At 35.3% G+C, this 19,593-nt stretch overlaps 4 protein-coding genes across 4 annotated transcripts; 2 read left to right on the forward strand and 2 right to left on the reverse strand.

Annotated features, from left to right (window-relative positions):
- The first annotated feature begins 11,819 nt into the window (after positions 1 to 11,819).
- On the forward strand, positions 11,820 to 12,719 carry LOC132925573 (apidaecins type 73-like). The gene is made up of 2 exons (XM_060989965.1): positions 11,820 to 12,234; positions 12,649 to 12,719. Exons 1-2 carry the CDS (start codon positions 11,820 to 11,822, stop codon positions 12,717 to 12,719), a joined length of 486 nt encoding a protein of 161 aa, XP_060845948.1.
- On the forward strand, positions 12,626 to 14,004 carry LOC132932470 (uncharacterized). The gene is made up of 2 exons (XM_060998858.1): positions 12,626 to 13,634; positions 13,707 to 14,004. Exons 1-2 carry the CDS (start codon positions 12,858 to 12,860, stop codon positions 13,761 to 13,763), a joined length of 834 nt encoding a protein of 277 aa, XP_060854841.1. The 5' UTR covers positions 12,626 to 12,857; the 3' UTR covers positions 13,764 to 14,004.
- Positions 14,005 to 14,221: 217 nt separating this feature from the next.
- Positions 14,222 to 15,478, reverse strand: LOC132925585 (uncharacterized). Its single transcript, XM_060989974.1, has 2 exons — positions 14,853 to 15,478; positions 14,222 to 14,750 (listed from the first exon to the last, which is right to left on the reverse strand). Exons 1-2 carry the CDS (start codon positions 15,476 to 15,478, stop codon positions 14,222 to 14,224), a joined length of 1,155 nt encoding a protein of 384 aa, XP_060845957.1.
- A 573-nt stretch (positions 15,479 to 16,051) lies between these two features.
- Positions 16,052 to 17,805, reverse strand: LOC132918407 (uncharacterized). Its single transcript, XM_060979619.1, has one exon. The coding sequence runs from the start codon at positions 17,803 to 17,805 to the stop codon at positions 16,909 to 16,911; it is 897 nt and encodes a 298-aa protein (XP_060835602.1). The 3' UTR covers positions 16,052 to 16,908.
- Between the last annotated feature and the right edge of the window lie 1,788 nt (positions 17,806 to 19,593).

The raw sequence follows: 19,593 nt of genomic DNA on the forward strand, positions 1-19,593 counted from the left end.
TATATTATATATAGTACCAATGATGAGTATTATAGATTATAAGTAGGTATGCATCGATTTAATGATTTTACGACCAGACCGGGTCTGTTGTATAGCGCGCAACCATATAGCTTTCGTCTTAATCACCGGGGGGTATACCCCGAGTCCTGATCCCACGATTTGTTTAAGTGCTCCACATAATACTGCGACCTCAACGCTATACACTGTAATAATGTATAGATAGGTATAATACGTAATACCATGGTTAAGTCGTCATACGATATTTGGTGTATAAGTGTACCGCAGTAGTATATACACTAATATTTAAATTTTAACAGGTAATATGCATCAGCATCTCAATGGCAACCTTGACATTTCCAAACGTTTATTATACGATGGAAGCCCATAAATCAATCGATTTGTCTATGTATACAATATACATACAGTATACAGACGTACGAAACGTCTAAAGACTGTTGAAAAATTATTATTATTTTTTTTTATATCATTATCTTTTCCACTCAAAATTATTGTTTACTGTGTATAAACAACAAACGCCATCGAAGAATAATATTGGCCCAGTGACGAATACACACTGTAGCATTGGTGCAATTACTGATGAAATAATAATATAATGTAGAGGAGCGCTAAAATTATTTGTAATTATTAAAGCAGCGGTTCCAAAACTTTTATGACCACGGCACCCTTGAGAAATAGTTTGTGCCTCGTGGAACTACTTTTTTTTAAATAATACAAAATGATAGTTTTTAATAATATAAATAATCCAAATATAATATAAAATCATTTTCTCAATAATCACATACATTTGGCGGAACCTTAAAGTTCCACGGACCACACTTTAGGAAACGCTGTATTAGAGACCCATTTATTCAAGCAGTAATATATAATTTTATTTGTAAATACATTGGATATCAATTTTTTAATTCAAATATATAAAATACTAAAATACATCAATGGACCATTAAATTATACCTTTTTTAAAACATTCTACTATTGTGACCTCTCTCATTACCATTTGTCTCACTCATGTGGAATTCTTCAATTTCCAGTTATATAGTAAATCTTAATAAAATTCTCCATACTCAAAATATTGATTTGACCCCGAAATATGTAAATATGTAGATTACATAAAAAACACACAAAATGTTCAAAATAGTGAAGTAAAATACTTTAATCACTATTACAGCAACTAAAACATAGATATCTTACAAATATGTAATATTATGAAAAACTATAAAACGAACAGTTATCATTACTTATTTATTAATGAGACTCCATCATTACCTAACAATGAATTGACATATGATTGCAATCATTATGTATCATATAATAATATAATTCAGTTCAGATTGCACCTGCAACATATCAGCTAAACAGGCCTCGATTTATTAGAACAAGCCAAACTAATGAAATCAAAAGTATAAATTCAAAAAGCAGAATGAATTAAATAAAATGTACATATAACTTTACTTGGAAACGTAGTCGAGTGAACAGTGGTGAGGATGTGTAGAACTATATATTATAAGTTCACCTGGCAGAGAAGAAATTGGTGTGCGTTCGATTCAAACTTCGACAATGGTTAGTTTTATAGTACCTAATTATCATATGTGCAATCATAATTTGTAGTTAAATTAATATTTAAATATTAATACATAAAAAATATTTATGAATAATCATGTAAAAATATGGTCCGTTGACGAAGCATTATACATCCATGCTAAATAACTATAAATATTGCTGTGAATGCTGTGATTCTATCTGAAGACGAAATTGAATTACCATACCGCTTTGATGGTTTCGTTCGAGATTTGCTTGACCGAAATCGACGAGAAAATCTTCGTTGATCTACAGGCGGTACTTTATAGTTAATCACAAAATATTTTACTATTTTAGTGATTCCATCTGAAATTAAGATTGAACTGCTGTCGTCCCGATGGTTTTGTCGAATTCAAATATCCCGATCGATATTGAAGTGGCGGTAGTTAGATTAGACTCGGTGACCTTAAGTGATGGAATATAAGGAATAAGCAATTATTCAAAATTTTTAATAATTGATATTTTAAATTATTAACATTACGAAATTTCACAGTTGATTTTGTGTTTACTTATACGTTATTAAATTACGAGCTATTTTTTGAAAAGTTGGTCCGTTTACCCATTTGACAATAAATCCTTAAAAATTATTTTAATCATTAAAAAAAATATTATATAATATCAAAATAAGTATTAATTTAATTTAATACATAAATTAAATAGTTATTCAAATATATATTGTGTATAGAATTATATAAATAAGCATTCGACACCAATCGCTGCAGCGCATACCACACAGTTGTTTATAAACCATCTGGTTGTTAAGTATATAAAATATACTTTAGCCCTTTTCAGAGGTTTTGTCTCGGTTTTTCGAATTCCAATGAAATCATTTTTGGTAACGTTTTAAATTATTATTATTATATATTTATTAAATATATTTTAAGCAATCCCTCGAATGAGCCGTGTTTTTCGGTACTCTTATAATACACATATTATAATGTTAGTCGATCACTTTGTCATCTTGAATTTACGTTTAATGATCGCAGTGGACAACCATATTATATATCAATGATTTACTCGTTCCGAAAATGTAGATAATATACCTACATTATACATAGCTTATTAAAATATCATATTCCTTTTTATGAAATACAATAATGTTTGCTGCTTATTATTATATTGATTCAAAAAACTCTTAACAGTTTATATTCATATAATTACTAATAAATATTGTAGATTTGCATAAAGCAGACACTATGTAGGTATACTATTTTAATATCACAACGGATAAAATAATGCGAATTATTATATAGATATAAAAGGAGAAAATGTCTTAGTTTTTAACATGTTAAAACTGCCATTTGTGGGCACTTGAATTAAATCTAAAGATACTTAGCACTTCTTTCAAACATCTCGCAATAGTTTCTCAAATGGCAGTGGTAATGGCTAAAAGCTATAACGGCTAATAACAAGTATAGGTACTGCAAGTACCTATATGAAACTCCAAAAACTTTTGTACAGTGTCAGTTTCTTCGCTTTTCCACGGGCGGTCGTTGGACCCGGCCCGAGTAACCAGGTATAACACAATAATGGTATAGCTAGTATGATATTACGTTTTTATATGCATATATATATATATATATGCATCTCGTGTAGTATATATATATATATGATATATATTCACTACACGATTTCGGCGTGCGGTACTGTCTCACCGGCTCTCTCGTGTGTGGGTGGAAGCGCGCGTCCCCCGTGGCGCGATAAAAGAAATAATAATAATAACACAAAAAAATAATAAAGAAGAGAGCTGGTGCGCGCGAGACTCGACCGGCTTTTATACATTATAATATATTATATAAAATGTAGATCGGTGCCTCGGGTGGTATAGTTTTGTCGGAATATCCTCGCGCGCGCTCGCAGATAACTAATTTACATCCAATAATCGTGTTAACACGACGACAATACACTCGCACACACACATGCACACACACACAGGTAGTCAGCCGGTCGATTCTCATTCACGTCTGGTTTTTATTTTTATTTTTATTATTATTATTATAATTATTATCATTGCACAATCTTTTGATCTCGTTTCGTACGCGCGCGCCGCGCAGTCAGTCAGTCAGACTTGTATAGATGCCTGTAGTATATACAGTAATACAGTACCTACTGCTATCTATACGCATTCCTCCCCCCCTCGCACAAACTGTTGCTCTCTTTGTACCGCCGGTAGACGAACAATAACGCACAAAAGCGCAACATCTGCTCCCTGATCTGCGTGTGTGTGTAATCGATTGTCTAAAATCTAAATCCGTCTATATACACCTATGCATATTATTATTATATTGTTACAATATACTTTGCTCTCCGTATTTCGACTTTTCATTTGTTTCTTCTTTTCCCGCACGGATATAATATAGACACTATTAAATATTATGATAAGTTTAAAGACCTTTCGCCCAAATCTTGTCGTCCGCACACACACACGCTGATAATAAATAAATATATATATATTATAGATGTGTATATCATATCATCCGCACTGATCTATAGATGGTTCTTATTATTTGGATGCGACACAAATCGTTCAATATAATATATAACTTCTTTTGTTTCGATTCACTCACTCACTCTGCATGTCTCGCCGCGGCTATTCGAAACACACGGTAGATATAAATGGTTGAAAACGTGTAGAGACGGGGTGATTATAGTATACATATTGTAGTCTAACATATTATATTAATGCATAGGTACTTTATTATTTTATTTTATTTTTATGCAAATTAACCTATGTCTTTCAGTTTTCAACAAATTTTAAATCATATATTTTTATTTCACTAACAGTAAAACAGTAGTGTTTTTTTCGTTTTAGCTGCTACTGAGCCATGCAATTGCTGTCGGCAACAAAATATAAATGTTTCAAGCCAACTGATTTGAAGTTAAACAATACAAAAGGTTATACAGTTAAAATGATAAAGATTATTTTACTAATAAATAAAATAGAATAATATAAACTACAACCTTATAAAATACTTATATAATAATATTAGACGTTCACCTATATATATGTTATTACGTTCAACTTATTTAATGACTAATAGGCTGATTAATGAGTAATGACTATATGTTTATATATATATATATAAGCTCTATACAAAGAAAAAATCGCATAATTGTATTATGCGTCATATACTTGGACTACATGATATAGGCCAACAACATCCACTATTCACTAAATTAAAACCAACACTATTCATCCACAACCGATAAAAATCCTATTAATTAATTCTATTTATTTATTTATTTTTAAATACGCAAGGATCCCATCCATTTACATGATGTATATAAAGTTCGGACATTATATTAATATAACATGCATAGAATAGCATACATTAAATATTTATAAAAAATATATAATATTTATTGTATTAACTACCCAAAAAAACTAAAAAAGATAAAGATCCTCCTCGTTGACCAGTTTCACAATTAGGGTGATTGGTTAAATAATTACAATTGCTATAAAGAATAGTGAAATGTAAACGGTCCAAGAAGCTAAAATTTGGGACCTTAAAATTAATTACTACTAGTTATTCAGAGGTATCAACTTCATTGCCAACCGTCAAAAATTTAAATATTAAGTTAAAATTATCCTATTATCATCACGGGGGGTGGATAAGCTGAGACACACTGTAGCAACAGCATTGGTGCATATACTTGCGAGATGCGCATTCATCATTTAACACACATTTTTGATACGGGATGAAAATGTAGGTATAATGTTTAATTTTTTCCTTCTTGGAAAACATTTACAATTAATTCAAATTTAATATAAACTTACAGCTGGAACATATATATAGATACGAAAAATCACGTCAAATATTAATTTTAAACCACTTAACTGTCGACGCCTCTAAAATGTGTTGCTCTTGACCGGGGCCTGTACTTAAATATACTTAATTGGTATAATGCTCCACTGTGCGTATAACATGTTGTATACATGTTATATTGTTACAGTGTACGTATATATATACATATATATTTATTTATATAATACGCTATTTAAAAAAAAAATATATATATACGGAAACTTTATCCGTCGACCACTCGTCCTCTACCTGTAATCTCGACATTTGATCGAAATTATTCATAAGCGACCGCAATTATAACTACATCTATGTAATATAGTCTCTAGCAGACAGCTTTCCGCGCGCGCGTGTCAGTAACAACGTAAATAATATGAGTAAAAAAATGAGATGAATTGACGGAATTATGTAAACGTATATACCTCCATACTTGTACTATATATATATATATATATATATATATATATATATAGCTGTTACCCATTTGCTGCTCCGGTTAACCTTGAAAAACGTAACGTTCAGTACTATATATATCTAAGGAGAAAAACATAAGAATAAAACGTTATTACATTTTACAAATTATTCAATCGCGATTATAATTAAAACGAGATTAGATTTAATCGATGCCCGTGTTTATAAAACATATTATTATAACATTAACATAGGTATAGGTCCAGAAATTACACCGAGAAACACTATATTATTTTATACCTGCAGGTGCAGTCGTAACAGTTCGCTCAGTGCATTGATAAGTAATATACGCTTGTCTGCCTCGTATGTAAAACGTCTTAATTACACGAGGATAATGATGCGCGTTTTAGGTATCAGATGTGTGATTGTTACCCAATCGTTCGAAAAAAAACCGTCAAATTTTTTTTTAATTTTTCGTATTTATTAATTAGCCCACAGAAACTCATTACGGACGTTTTTTAATTTAATTTTTTTTTAATCGAAGGTCCGTTCAATAGCACTAGAAGCACGTAGATTAAAAACCCTCATCTTACTTATATATATATACACACTATCTATATATTTAAACTGATTTAATCCTTTCTTAATTAGGTACCTTTTCGACATCATCATTCATCCCTGTCGCGGTACAACGTATACCTGGTGCCTAAATACGGGCGCAATAATATAATAATATATAAACGACCTTTTGTTTTTCTTTTTATCCGTGCACGCTGCACATCCGCTCTATCAACAAACGATATGTCTGTGTAAGTATAGGTAATGTAATTTATATATAATTTAATCATGCTCGTTTTGCACTATTAACGATACGCATTCATCAAACGATGAAATGAAAACTGTATCTTTCTCATTATCAGATATTATTTAGATGTGTTCTAGTTCTTATAAATATTTCACATCGATATATATATTGGTTATTGTGTACGTTTGTAGAGGTTCGATTGCAACAGAAATCTATTTTTTTTATAATTTATCTATGAATCCGCAATTTTGAAGCGATTCCGTACTGACAAGACTTTATGCGCGATTGTCGACATATTATATATATAGGTAAACAGAGTTGTGAATATTAAAGTCTCCAAGCGTGGCTTACATTATTATTATTATTTTATTATAATATTGTTGTTACACCGTGTGTGTGCTGAACGACGTGTGGTTCTTATATAATATGTATATATATATATGTATGTATGATGTGTATGTGGTTTTTTGTTTTTGGTAAAACATCACCGTTAGTATTATTTAGGTGAATAGACATAATTAGGATCCACTTGTTAAAATGTTGACGTCTCGGTGTCTAGACATAAATTCATCAGGATTTTTAAATGAAATTACCTCATGGTGAAAGGATTGCCGCTTCGTATATTTTTATAATAAGGTTTTCGTCCAGTTTATATATTCAATTTAAGTAAAAAAATAAATAATACTCGACGTTTCTCGTATAATATTTTAATAAATAAGTAAAATAAGTTAGTAAATTATGATTATTTAAGAACTTCTCTCGTATATTTACGTTATTAATCATCAAAATATTATAGGTAGATGTGTGTATATTTATTTTTCCTAGATATATCAGCTATATTATATAATAATTTATAGAATCGCGTATTTTACGGACTATACAATATAGTTTTATAGGTATGCGGCATAATATATTATAATATAAAAATGCAATGCTGCAATAGTTAATCGTACACAATATCGGTTCATTTAATTGTCTTACTTATAATTAAACATATATAGCACATATTATGAACGCGTTTATACTCGTTTTTAAAATGATATTGTATGTAATACCTACTCATTTTTTATAAATTCAATATGATGTTACACTAATAACGTATAGAAGCAGTGCATATAACTAATGCATTATTTAATTTTATATTTTTTCAATATTATACAATGTTGAACGTAAACTGCATATATATGTATATAGGTATAAACACTAAACGTTACGAAAACCATTTATGATAAAATATACAAATTTGCATACGCACTTATTATATCTAACGTGTTTGTAAAATTATAATGACCTATTAAACGCAAATTCTATATTATATATATCTACTAGACATTTTCTTGTTAAAAATCCTTCTTTAGATTCTCTGAATATTTTCTGTGTACCTATAAGCATTTAAATTTAACCGGATGGGATTCCAGACAAGAAAACGCTATTGATTAGTAATTGGAAAACAACTATCGATCTACTTTTTTTTCGTATTATACTATTTCCAAACTATTCATGTCTATAAATACAATGGACGTTTTGTCAATGACAGTTGTAATGACCGATGTCACGGAAAACGCGTGTACAAGTGGTTATTAAAAATAAGAATAGGTATACGCAAATAGGTGAATAAATCTATCCGAAATGTCTAGAATATTATGTAAAAATATGCAAAGTACAATTTAGTATGCCGTCTTGTACAACATTGTATCTCACTTAGGATAATACAGTTTCTATGATAATATCTTAAAAAATATTCGTAGTCATAAACATCGTGGTAACAAATTACCGGTTAGGAGATTATTACCGCGACTGCAATTTACCAAACCAATTTTTCATCGTTCCTAAATACTCCGTTGTTCTGCAGTATAATATATACAGTATATATTAAGCAGTGTATATATCTAGGTAACGTAAAATTTCGAGTTCGCGAACTCAAAAAGCATAATATGCTACCTATATTATAGCGTTCTAAAAGCCCTTTAAGCGGAATAATATATATCTATACGTTTTATGGTGTCGCTGACGATTTACAAATCGAACATTCTGCTTCCTAATTCGGCAATAATATTGATGCAAGGTCTGTGTATAACGAAAGACGTAGAGTTGGCATGACATCGTTAACACAACTTTTTAAAACATATCCTGCAACAGGATTTAAATAGACGTGTTATGGACATTGTCGGTAGACTTTTTGAAACTGATTGGCGCCCTTATTTCTAACAGATCCTGCACGGTATATACATTTTGTTCTTCACATCTGACTAATTATACTATAGTGTTAATCAAAACCGCTTGAAAAGCGACGGCGACGACGGACGACGAATCATAATTTAATAATTATTATGCAGACATATTGTCTGGTACGCATTGTGCCTATATACACCGTTATGTAAGTACGAAATTCGTATAGTACTACGCGGGCGCAATCGTCGCTGTGCGACTAATACAACTGCTATATATTGTCACCGGTTACGGCTTATAATTGATCGAAAAGAAAACGCGCAGTGTCCACACGAGACGAATCGTGTGTGCGAATAACGACCGCGATATAATTCACAGGTAACACGTGTAGTGGAATATTATTATAATAATATATAGGCACTATACAGACGGACGGGAGGTGCGCGCGCCGCGTATAGGCATATAATATACCTAATAATAATAATAATACGCGCGCTTTGTAAAATCGGTATCGGTCGTTCGATCGACGTGTTTGGCGTACGACTGGGATAACGTTACGAAAAATAAAATAAATAAATAAAACGGATCGCGTCTCTCGGGCGGCGGCGCGGGCGGGTAAATGTCGTGCGAAATTCGTTACGATTCCGAATCTCTCTACAGATTTCCATCGGCGAGCGCGCGCCCGGCCGCAATCCCTTGCACGGCGTACAAGCTCCGTTCTTCAATTATTGTGTTACGCCGGCGGCAACGATTTGTGCATATATTTATAATAAACGCCACGAGCGTGTACATACACACACACATAATATATATATATATGCGTGTGTATATAGGTGGTACCTCTCGCACTCGGGGCACATATTATAATGCTCCGATAGTAACGAGTTCACGTTCGAGTGGAGGAGGAGGTCTTGTTATAATATTATATACAACGCGTGCGCGCGCGTCTCTGTGTGTGTGTGTCGGTTTGCGAATTTCTTATACGTACACACACATGCGCACACCGCAAAACCGCGCCAGATAATTGGATATGGCATTTCGGTCGATTCGACCGGGTCGTAAATTAGATCACGATCTATACACACACACGTATACACGTATATACACGAGCGCGGGCCGGCAGCATTCCTATACGGATAGGTGTATACGGAAAAAGAGCATATTATTAAAATATGCAGCGGTGGTGAGAATCGTTTTGACACACTGCGCACGCGGTGGTGTACAGGGGAGTGTGTGCAGGAAAAATATATATCGAAAACAATCTGTATCATCCGCCGCCGCCGCCGTCACAGAGATAGGTGAAATTAAAACCGGTTCCCCTCCCCTCCCCTCCACACGGCTTGTAATTTATGCGCCGTCGGGTTTATTATATATTTATATAATATTATATTATATACGTTGTTAATTTTTTTTTCCACTAAATTTCTTCGTTTTCTTCTTCTTTTTCTATTTATTTAGATTTTAATTATTATGTCATGCGACGACGCGCGACGTCGCCGTTTTGAACGACCGCGACATTTCGGTACGATCAGTTTAACACGATAGTGCGTATACGCATGACTGGCACGACGGAATTTCGAAATATTTCGATGGTTATTATACGCGAGAGTACAACAGGTATCCGTATGCGCCACCGTGCCGCCGCGTATAGACAGTTTTATTATTATACACGCTGCAGCGGGACTGATATTAATATGTACGACTTCACAGTGCCGGTAGGAGATTCGTCGAGCTTACACTCTATGCTATCCGCGCAAGAATATACTCGTTTTCGTCATCGACATCGGGACAAACCGCGGTTACCACCACCTCATACGTCGGTATACCGTTTAATATTATTATTGTATAATATAACTATATATATATATAGGCGTTATTATAATATATATGTCCATAATTATTACTTTAATTCCTCGGGTTCAGTTGTTTGGAGGTTGGTAGATATACTATCGTGTTAATGTAATACGCCTATACACGATCGGAACGATTGAAAATTAAAACGGTAAAGTGCAACGAGATAGATTATAACATAGAAGGTCTAATAATACATACATTATGTCATATATGTATTATAATATTGTGCGTGCGGTGAACCGTGGAGATACGTTGTAGTATAAGAGAGATAGTTGTAGCGTGAACGCAGTCGGCGGACGTGCGGTTAGAGCGATGTACTTATATTGTATTAGTATCATAATAATATTGTGTGCTGTGTGTCAATTATTATGAACATCGTGTATTATGTAAGTACAAGAGCCCTCGGGGGTATTCGAGGACTTCATCCGGAGTTCAAAATCTTAAGTCATCAAAGAGAACGTCATCGATTCAATAGTGTATTTGCGACCTATAATTTCTGTATCCAGTGGTGTATTAAAGCCTTAGGTTAGGGTAACAAATATCATAAATAAAACAAAACGGGACAAACGATTTTGGCTCAACTCTAGACAAAAAATCTCCAAAAATTATATAATATTTTATTTTTATATTTAATGATATTTTGGAAATAATGACTGCCTATTATATTTCAGTGGGGGTCATTAATACGCACTGTATAATACACCTATACATAGAACATGTTTCGTGTTCAATATTGACAACTTACTGTTCGTCATCACTCGACGCTTATTACGCAAAAACTGTCTTTATAAGTATTATAATAATTTTTGTTTCAATAATTACTCAATCTAAAACAGTTAAAACATTTTTTTTTCCTTTTTTTCATGTAAGTACAAGCTTTTCTTTACCGAATATTATACGAATGTGCATAATAATGTGGAGATGATAGGTAAACTATAAATTAAAAAATTTCCCGTTCGAAGTTTGTCGAGAAAAGGGCGATGCTCAACATTTGCAACGTTTATAGGTAGTTATTATAATACGTATAATAAATACAATATCTATAAAATAATTAATTAACTCTAGTAGTATGAAATGGCCGGTTCTGGCCCCTCTCCGCTTCACCATCCCGCCCTCCTCTGTGAACCCTAAACCCCGCTCTGTGAACCCTAAACGTTCCCCCTCCCCCAAGTTCCCGGCCTATGCGCGTCACAGAACCCCAGTCCCCTCCCCCAAGTCCCCGGCCTGTTTACGTCACCGAACCCACCCCCTCCCCCAAGTCCCAGCCTGTGTACGTCACTGAACCCCCAAGTTCCCGGCCTGTGCGCGTCACAGAACCCCAGTCCCCTCCCCCAAGTCCCCGGCCTGTGTACGTCACTGAACCCCCAAGTTCCCGGCCTGTGCGCGTCACCGAACCCACCCCCTCCCCCAAGTCCCAGCCTGTGTACGTCACTGAACCCCCAAGTTCCCGGCCTGTGCGCGTCACAGAACCCCAGTCCCCTCCCCCAAGTCCCCGGCCTGTGTACGTCACTGAACCCCCAAGTTCCCGGCCTATGCGCGTCACAGAACCCCAGAACACCAAGTTCCCGGCCAGTGTGCGTCACAGAACCCCAGAACGTACGTCACGCGGATGTCCCCGGCCTCGGACCGCCTGCGGCCGGCCGCCGCCGCCGGACCGCCGCCGCCGGACCGCCCACCCATTATATATATATATACTCTTTATAGTATAGTATATACTATTCATATACTATGTATATACCCTATATAGTATAGTATATACTTTTTACCCCGCCCTGACTTCCCGGCCCATGCATATCACGGGGTACCGCCATTCCTCGCACGTGGCTTCCCCACCCATCTAATATATATATATATATTAGAATAGTATAGTTTATACTTTATATATATATATAATTAAATATATTTATTTTATCATTGGAATGGAATGTGTTTATCAGGACGCCTATACGTATATATACTATAGAATATGCTTAATATACAGATTTTATTGATAATATACTTATATTTTAGTTTATACTTCGAAAGATATTGGCGCGTTCCGCGGGGGTGTGGACGATCTATTAACTAAGATAATTATTTAACCGCATCGTGACACGCTTGTTAGAATAAAATATGTAACCACAGATCATTGCAAGTGTAGCTGCTTAACGTTCAACAAGTGTGTGTTTTGTTTCGTTCTTTAAGTTAAATCTCGTTTTTTTATTATTAATTTAATACAAATGACTCAACTCGGCGTCGAACTAGCCGATGCAAATATGTCGCGTCCACACAATGCACAGTCACCAACCGATTTAATCGATACATCTAATTTTACCATAGACTTTACCGGCCGCAAGTCTATCAACATCGGACTCGATCCGTCTAATGATTTCAATGTTTCAATACAAATAATAACACCATCACGGTTCGTATGCTTGTCAACTGATTTTTTACGTCGTATTTACTCGTTGATGGGGAATATTCTATCGATAATATCTGACCCGCCGGTTAAAAGTCGCGAAAGGCTTTTCCTCAAAGATGAAACTATTACACTGTCCAAGACGAGTTATCGCGGCGATAATATGCTGGCAGTCGAATCTCATCACCAACAAGGATGTCGCGTATTATTGAGTAGACGAAATCTACTAAAGCTTCAAGACATGCAATGGATTATCAACGAAACGGTTGCATTGAAATCTAACATTATACGTGACGCGGTGATCGGACAAACCGATCTTGTCGCAACATATTTAAACGCTAATGTGCACGTGGAAAAAACATCGACCGTTGAAGAAATTATCGCAATCGTACACAATATCCATAACGATTTGGCTACAATGAACATTGTCGCAAAAAATGAAAACAATTTTACAAACCAGATAAAATTGTTTGCATACAAACAACTCGCTCAGCGTTGGTTTAAGAAAATGCATGAAAACGGTAAAGACTGTATAAACGATGCTGACGGTGACGGCGGCGGCGGCGGCGGCGGCGGCGGTGACGATATCGATGATTGGGTAATATTATATATTACTTTATTATATATTATTATATCATACATTATAATACAACGCGCATTATTTTTACAGCCCATTTCACTCAAGACGATCGATGGATCGACGGTGTTCTCTTATACAAACTATTGATGTGTATAGCTGCTTCCCACTCACCCGTCGGTCAAGGATAGGAAAAATAGCTGATTAAACGCATTATAATATATATATATGTATTGTAAACATTGATTATATTGTGACATAACATAACGTTCGTGATGTATATATATATTATTCATATTATCATAAAATACGATTTATATACATCATACATTATTAATATTACTATATTTTATTATAATATTATATTATATTATAGAAAAAAAATAACAAAACAAAACGCATTATATTTATTAATATTATTAGTTTATTCATCCATAAAGTATACCTAATTATAAATATTGGATATCGTATATCGCATATTACATATTATTATTATTATTATTATAAAATAATAGTGTACATTTTAAAGAAAAACAAAAAAAAAAAAACAAAAAACAAACATGAATGGATACATATAGGTATATTATAATATACAATATGTATTAGTATTATAGTTTTCTCACTTCCCCCGTAAACGGATTGTATTGAACGATGCGATCGTGTATGATTAAGCAGTAGGCTGCTGTATTGGCTGGGAAATTATTAGCTGCTTCTATTTCAACGCGTAAATCGATGCTTGAAGTTTTGGCGTCATCATTTTGGCGTGAACAATCTATGCAGATAAATGGACCCAACTCTTTGTATTTTTCTCTCGTCAGACACGGTTGAGCGTTAAATCGTTCGTAATAATGTTTTTGGAAATCGGCATAATTTTGATAGAACATCGTGAACAGATTTTTATCGAAACTTTCGTTGAAATCTTCGTACGGGTATTCGACCGAATTAATATATGCTTTAACGTTCGTCAACGAGCACGTATCGTAATCAACGTTATAACCGTCTGATACGGTGCCCGGCGAGTTCGTGAGAAAAGCGATTATTATACACCTAGGTCTTTCTACTTGTGAACATGTTTTCACCATCCAAGAGTGTTTGTTCGTCTGCGGCAGATTTGGATACTCGCAAAGCTCCCAATTTCTAAAAGCGCAATTTATATTTTTTTTGCTATCGACGATTTTCAATAATTTTAATCTCTCCCGATCGTCGACTTTAATAACAGGTATTTTCCATAGCACTCGCGTTAGTTGTACTTTGACTTTTTTCACCAAGGCCTTAACCGTCTCGGTGTTCACGTCTCCTCCAATCACGCTAGTAAAATGTAACGAACTCAAATCCGACATCGATCTATTCAATATCAACTGTTGGCTACAATTCACAAGTATTCGCTTGTAGTCCTCGCAGAAGCCGAAAACATGCTTTAACGGTATACATCCACTGAACGAGCCGTCTTTAACGAAATTAGCATTGTGGTCAGTGATATCCCAAGCAGCGTTTTGTAAGATATTCGCGTCGGCAGGCGAATACGAACAATATCCTTTCATCGCGCTAGTTATCCCAGGTTTTTTAACCCGTTGTACTTCGGTAGAGTTGATCTCGTATTTCATTTCGTTAAACAAATTCGTTAGGCCGTTGTGCGCTAAACTTATTTCTGTTTTAAGTTCATCGGGCTTCGTTATTTTACCCTCAATATAGATAAAACTATCGCTCGGTAACGTATGTGCATCACGGTTTTGAATTGCTATACGGATTTCATCGCCATTATTCAACGCACTCGTGGAAAACGGTAAAAAAGAATGCACAAACATTTCTCGAATAGGCGATTCGTTTACATATGCACCGCCCACGTCTAAGAACGATTTATCCATAGTGTTTATATTGTAAAATAAAAATTAACGGATAAAAAAAATAACTACTTTTTTGCGATTAAGCGTAAAAATTTTCGATTATCGAGTGTTAACGATTTATTTTTATTATTATTATTATTATTATTTTTTTTTTTTTTAATATTATTACTATTAACTTTTTTATGGGCGGCAGCGGCGGCGGTGTTGATGTGTTGTAGTGTGTGTCTGTTGGCAGTTGCGGCTTTAATGAGTGCATTACTATTGTCCGTAGTATATTTATTGAAATTAAATTTCAAACCCATTTTTTATAAGCAGTCTGATATTCACGGCTTCGCCACGGAAATTAATTAACTTCCCGTTTTGATCGGTCAGCGAAACTCGAATGAAATCAATCGTATTTGTTTTCAGTTTATATAACACGCTATACTTTGGTATTTCAACTATTTTATAGCCCGGCGGTACGATCGGATAAAATTCGTGTATCGCATGCGATTGCCGTCCGTTGTCGAATGAGCCTGCGGCCAAGTTACATTCGACTTTTATCGTGTTGACGTTCATAATTTTCACCACGTGATCGGACTCATGTCTATGATTTCGGGGTAAAATACGTTTATCGAAACCCAATAACGGCGCAATGCTATCTTCGACGTTCAAATCGATATCACTATTACAATGCATGGTACATTTCAATGTGCTGCTATTAGTTGACAAATTAAAAAAATTCACCCCTATGTCCTTCAGAAGTTCGCGTATTTTGGTTTCCAAAACAATTATTTCATAGCATCCAGTAGGTATTTTAATTTTAGTGGGCAGCGGATGGTTGCTGTGGATAACATGTAGAGTATCACATCCAGTTTCGACGTTAGGAATGGAATTGTATGTCTGCATACTTAGAAGCCCGATTTCCGATTTATCTCCCACTTCTATGGGCGGAAAAAAATGACATTCTAACTCGGAGCTGTTTCCACTCAGCGATAGTGTTTGAGACGGCATGATGTTGACGATGATGACGACGACGACGACGACGATAATATTATTTTATATTTTAATAATAATATTATAAAATAATAATGATAATGCAATAATGTAATATTATTGTTTTTCGGTTAAAAATTTCAAACATAAATGTCCACAGTTGAAAGTATTGTATGCTTGTTGTCGTTCATAATTATATTCGATAACACAGCCTTTAAAATATTTCACTAATTGCGGCGGTGGACGGAGATTACCGTAACTATCGTAATAAAAAACTGTTTTTCCGATTTTTTTATAACATACCCAATGCGTGCCTTTATTTTTTTCAAAGTCAAGGTTAACGACCGCACATTCCATGCGTATAGGTCCGGCAGCGGGCAACCTGTCTATGCAATATACACCTCTGAAATGACGTATTTTCTTAAATTTAGCGTATTTTACAATTTCAAAATCATAAAGAGCGCGGTTGGGTAAAATTAGTTTTTTGATATCGACGATTTTCTATTAGTTTTCGATTTCCCCGATTTGTGCGTTCTTGACGGTGATTTTTTATTTTTTATTTTTTTCAATGATATTTTCTTCTTCTTTCTTGTCACAGTCTTTTTCATGCGTTTAGCACCAGATTTCCGAATAATAGTGTACGAGCTCCCGCTTTTATGCGGATTTAGATACACGCCTTTACCTAATTGTATAGGCGATCCGCCGTTTGACCTAATACTACGTATCGTCTTAACTATGTTAGACACCCCGCCGGCCAGCGTGCCCAAAGCCGAAAGTCCCGCTAATATAGGGATTAGCGCTAACGAACCACCAGTTTTAGGGACTTTGATCACACGAGGCAGTTTATTTTTTTTTTTTTTTTTTTTCGTTTGAGGGCCCCTGCTTGCTTTCACGTGTTTTCGCGCTACGCACACCGTCGATTTAATTAATTTTCCCATATTCTGTGTCACCGGACACGTTTCGATCGATTTTTTTAACGCTTTCTTACATACGCCAACAATATTGCCGAACCCGCATCCGCTGCCGATTTTACGTTTAGCCTTCATACCAGTAGTTACAAGCCACGCGGCGGCCTTTTCTTTGTAATCAGCGTCTTTCGCGCGCACTCTGTTCCAAGCACGTTCTTCCAATATACTGTCGGCCGCACTGCGTGCAGTTAAAGAATTACTTTTATCGTACGCGATATCGTGATCTCTGCACGCCGAATCTAGACCGTTTATTCCGGTCTGTCCGAGAGCAAGTCTTCTCTCTAAGTTAGTTCCCGGTCCGCAGTACTGATAACCCGGCAGATGTAATTCAACTGGTAAACTATTTATTATAGCGTTCAACAGCCCTGTACCGCTATTGGACTTGATCTTTGGACGTGACAACATTATATGAGCGCTTCGTACGGTCGACGCGCGTATTTATATACATAAAATGCGATTCATCAGACAAGACATAAAACTCAAAGTGGATAATATCGATCCGTTATCGTTATGTAATAGTGATGTCGAGAAGCTACCGCCTAAGCACGGACCGTTGTTTCCAAATTCTATCAGGGCGTTGATTGTAGGTCCGTCGGGATGCGGGAAAACAAATCTTATTTTCACGTTATTGGTTCACGAAAATGGAATTAAATTTGAAAATGTATACATTTATTCGAAAACACTACATCAGGCTAAATATATCATGTTAGGCAAGATTTTATGCGATGTGCCGGGTATTAATTTATTTAAATTCAATGACAACGACACGGTGATACCGCCCGAAAAAGCTCTACCAAGCTCGGTCTTTCTATTTGACGATATCGCGACAGAGAACCATGGAATTATTAGATCGTATTTCATGAGATGCCGGCATAATCTAATAGATGTGTGTTATTTGGCTCAATCGTATTCGCGCGTACCGAAACAATTGATTCGCGACAACGCCAATTTTATAGTGTTGTTTAAACAAGACGAAATTAATTTAAAACACGTTTACGACGAACATTGCTCGGGTGATATCAAATACAGCGAGTTTAAAGATTTTTGCATGACGTGTTGGCGCGGAGGCAGATTTGAATTCGTCGTTATAAGCAGTGAACACGAACGTGATAACGGTCGATATAGACACGGATTCGATACATATGTTATTATATAATAAGCTGGTATGTCGAAATTTATCGCATTACCCGGAAATCATGGGAAAGGTAAACAACTTGCCATCGGCGACACCATCACCGACATTATTGGCAGATATTATTCAAGCAAGAATAAATATTAAAAAAAAATATGACGCGTTGAAAACTGGACGATTTGAAACGGAATCACTAATAAATAATACATTCAGTTCTATTATCGATCCACTTAATAAAATACGTAGTAATATCGATACCCCCCGCACACATTCATCACCACACCAGTTCAAACCACCACCACCACCACCACCCCTTCCTACACAAACACCACCAAGGTCGACATCGTCACCCTGCACGTCGTCGCTGTCGCCGTCTTCGCCGTCATCGCTATCGGATGTTGACAAAAGACATTCTATCACCCCGACGTCACCGCCCACGGCGTATAATTTGAATGAACTGTTCCGCGATTGGACTAAATGTGAATTAGATAAAATATACGGACCTCGAAAATTAACCGATGACACATTTGTTCTGGGTAACAAGGAAATTAAATTTATCGATAACAGAATTCATATCAAAGATGATGACTACACATATTCAATAACATCGGGACTTATTGACTTATTATTTTCCAAGTCCCCGGCGTCGGATAAATACACGAATACAGATTTAAAAACATATAAACAGATTTTAATTCAAACATCTGCACACAAAACGACAGACGGTACACGTATTCGCAGCTCTATAGGAGCAAAATATATGAATATAATCTCAAGACTGTTTAAGATCGGCGGTGGTGACAAGTCTGGAAGTGGTATAAATATGCGATTGCAAAAACATAATATTGTTTATTGGAACGATCCCAACGAGCTGGTCGACAGATTGCGTCTATTGTATTCGTCTCTCGCGGCGGGTAATACAGGGGTACGCAACGAGATAATTTCGATTTGCGAAGAGTTGGTCGAGGCTAAAATATTGAAAAATATACCTAATGTCTAAGCACGCGATCGCGGCTGAACTTCACGGAGCGGCCAGGAGAACATACCCACGACGTCGTGTC

Source organism: Rhopalosiphum padi, chromosome 1, assembly GCF_020882245.1.
Source record: "Rhopalosiphum padi isolate XX-2018 chromosome 1, ASM2088224v1, whole genome shotgun sequence".
Classification (NCBI taxonomy): Eukaryota; Metazoa; Arthropoda; class Insecta; order Hemiptera; family Aphididae; genus Rhopalosiphum; species Rhopalosiphum padi.

Excerpts from the sequence above, each read along its gene's own strand:
- LOC132925573 (XM_060989965.1), top strand. The coding sequence starts at position 11,820 with ATGCGCGTCACAGAACCCCAGTCCCCTCCCCCAAGTCCCCGGCCTGTT. Across the intron at positions 12,235-12,648 it reads GCGTCACAGAACCCCAGAAC|TTTATACTTCGAAAGATATT; the intron begins GTACGTCACGCG and ends CTTATATTTTAG.
- LOC132932470 (XM_060998858.1), top strand. The coding sequence starts at position 12,858 with ATGACTCAACTCGGCGTCGAACTAGCCGATGCAAATATGTCGCGTCCA. Across the intron at positions 13,635-13,706 it reads GTGACGATATCGATGATTGG|CCCATTTCACTCAAGACGAT; the intron begins GTAATATTATAT and ends TTATTTTTACAG.
- LOC132925585 (XM_060989974.1), bottom strand. The coding sequence starts at position 15,478 with ATGGATAAATCGTTCTTAGACGTGGGCGGTGCATATGTAAACGAATCG. Across the intron at positions 14,751-14,852 it reads AAAGTCAAAGTACAACTAAC|AAATTGGGAGCTTTGCGAGT; the intron begins GCGAGTGCTATG and ends TTGCGCTTTTAG.
- LOC132918407 (XM_060979619.1), bottom strand. The coding sequence starts at position 17,805 with ATGTTGTCACGTCCAAAGATCAAGTCCAATAGCGGTACAGGGCTGTTG.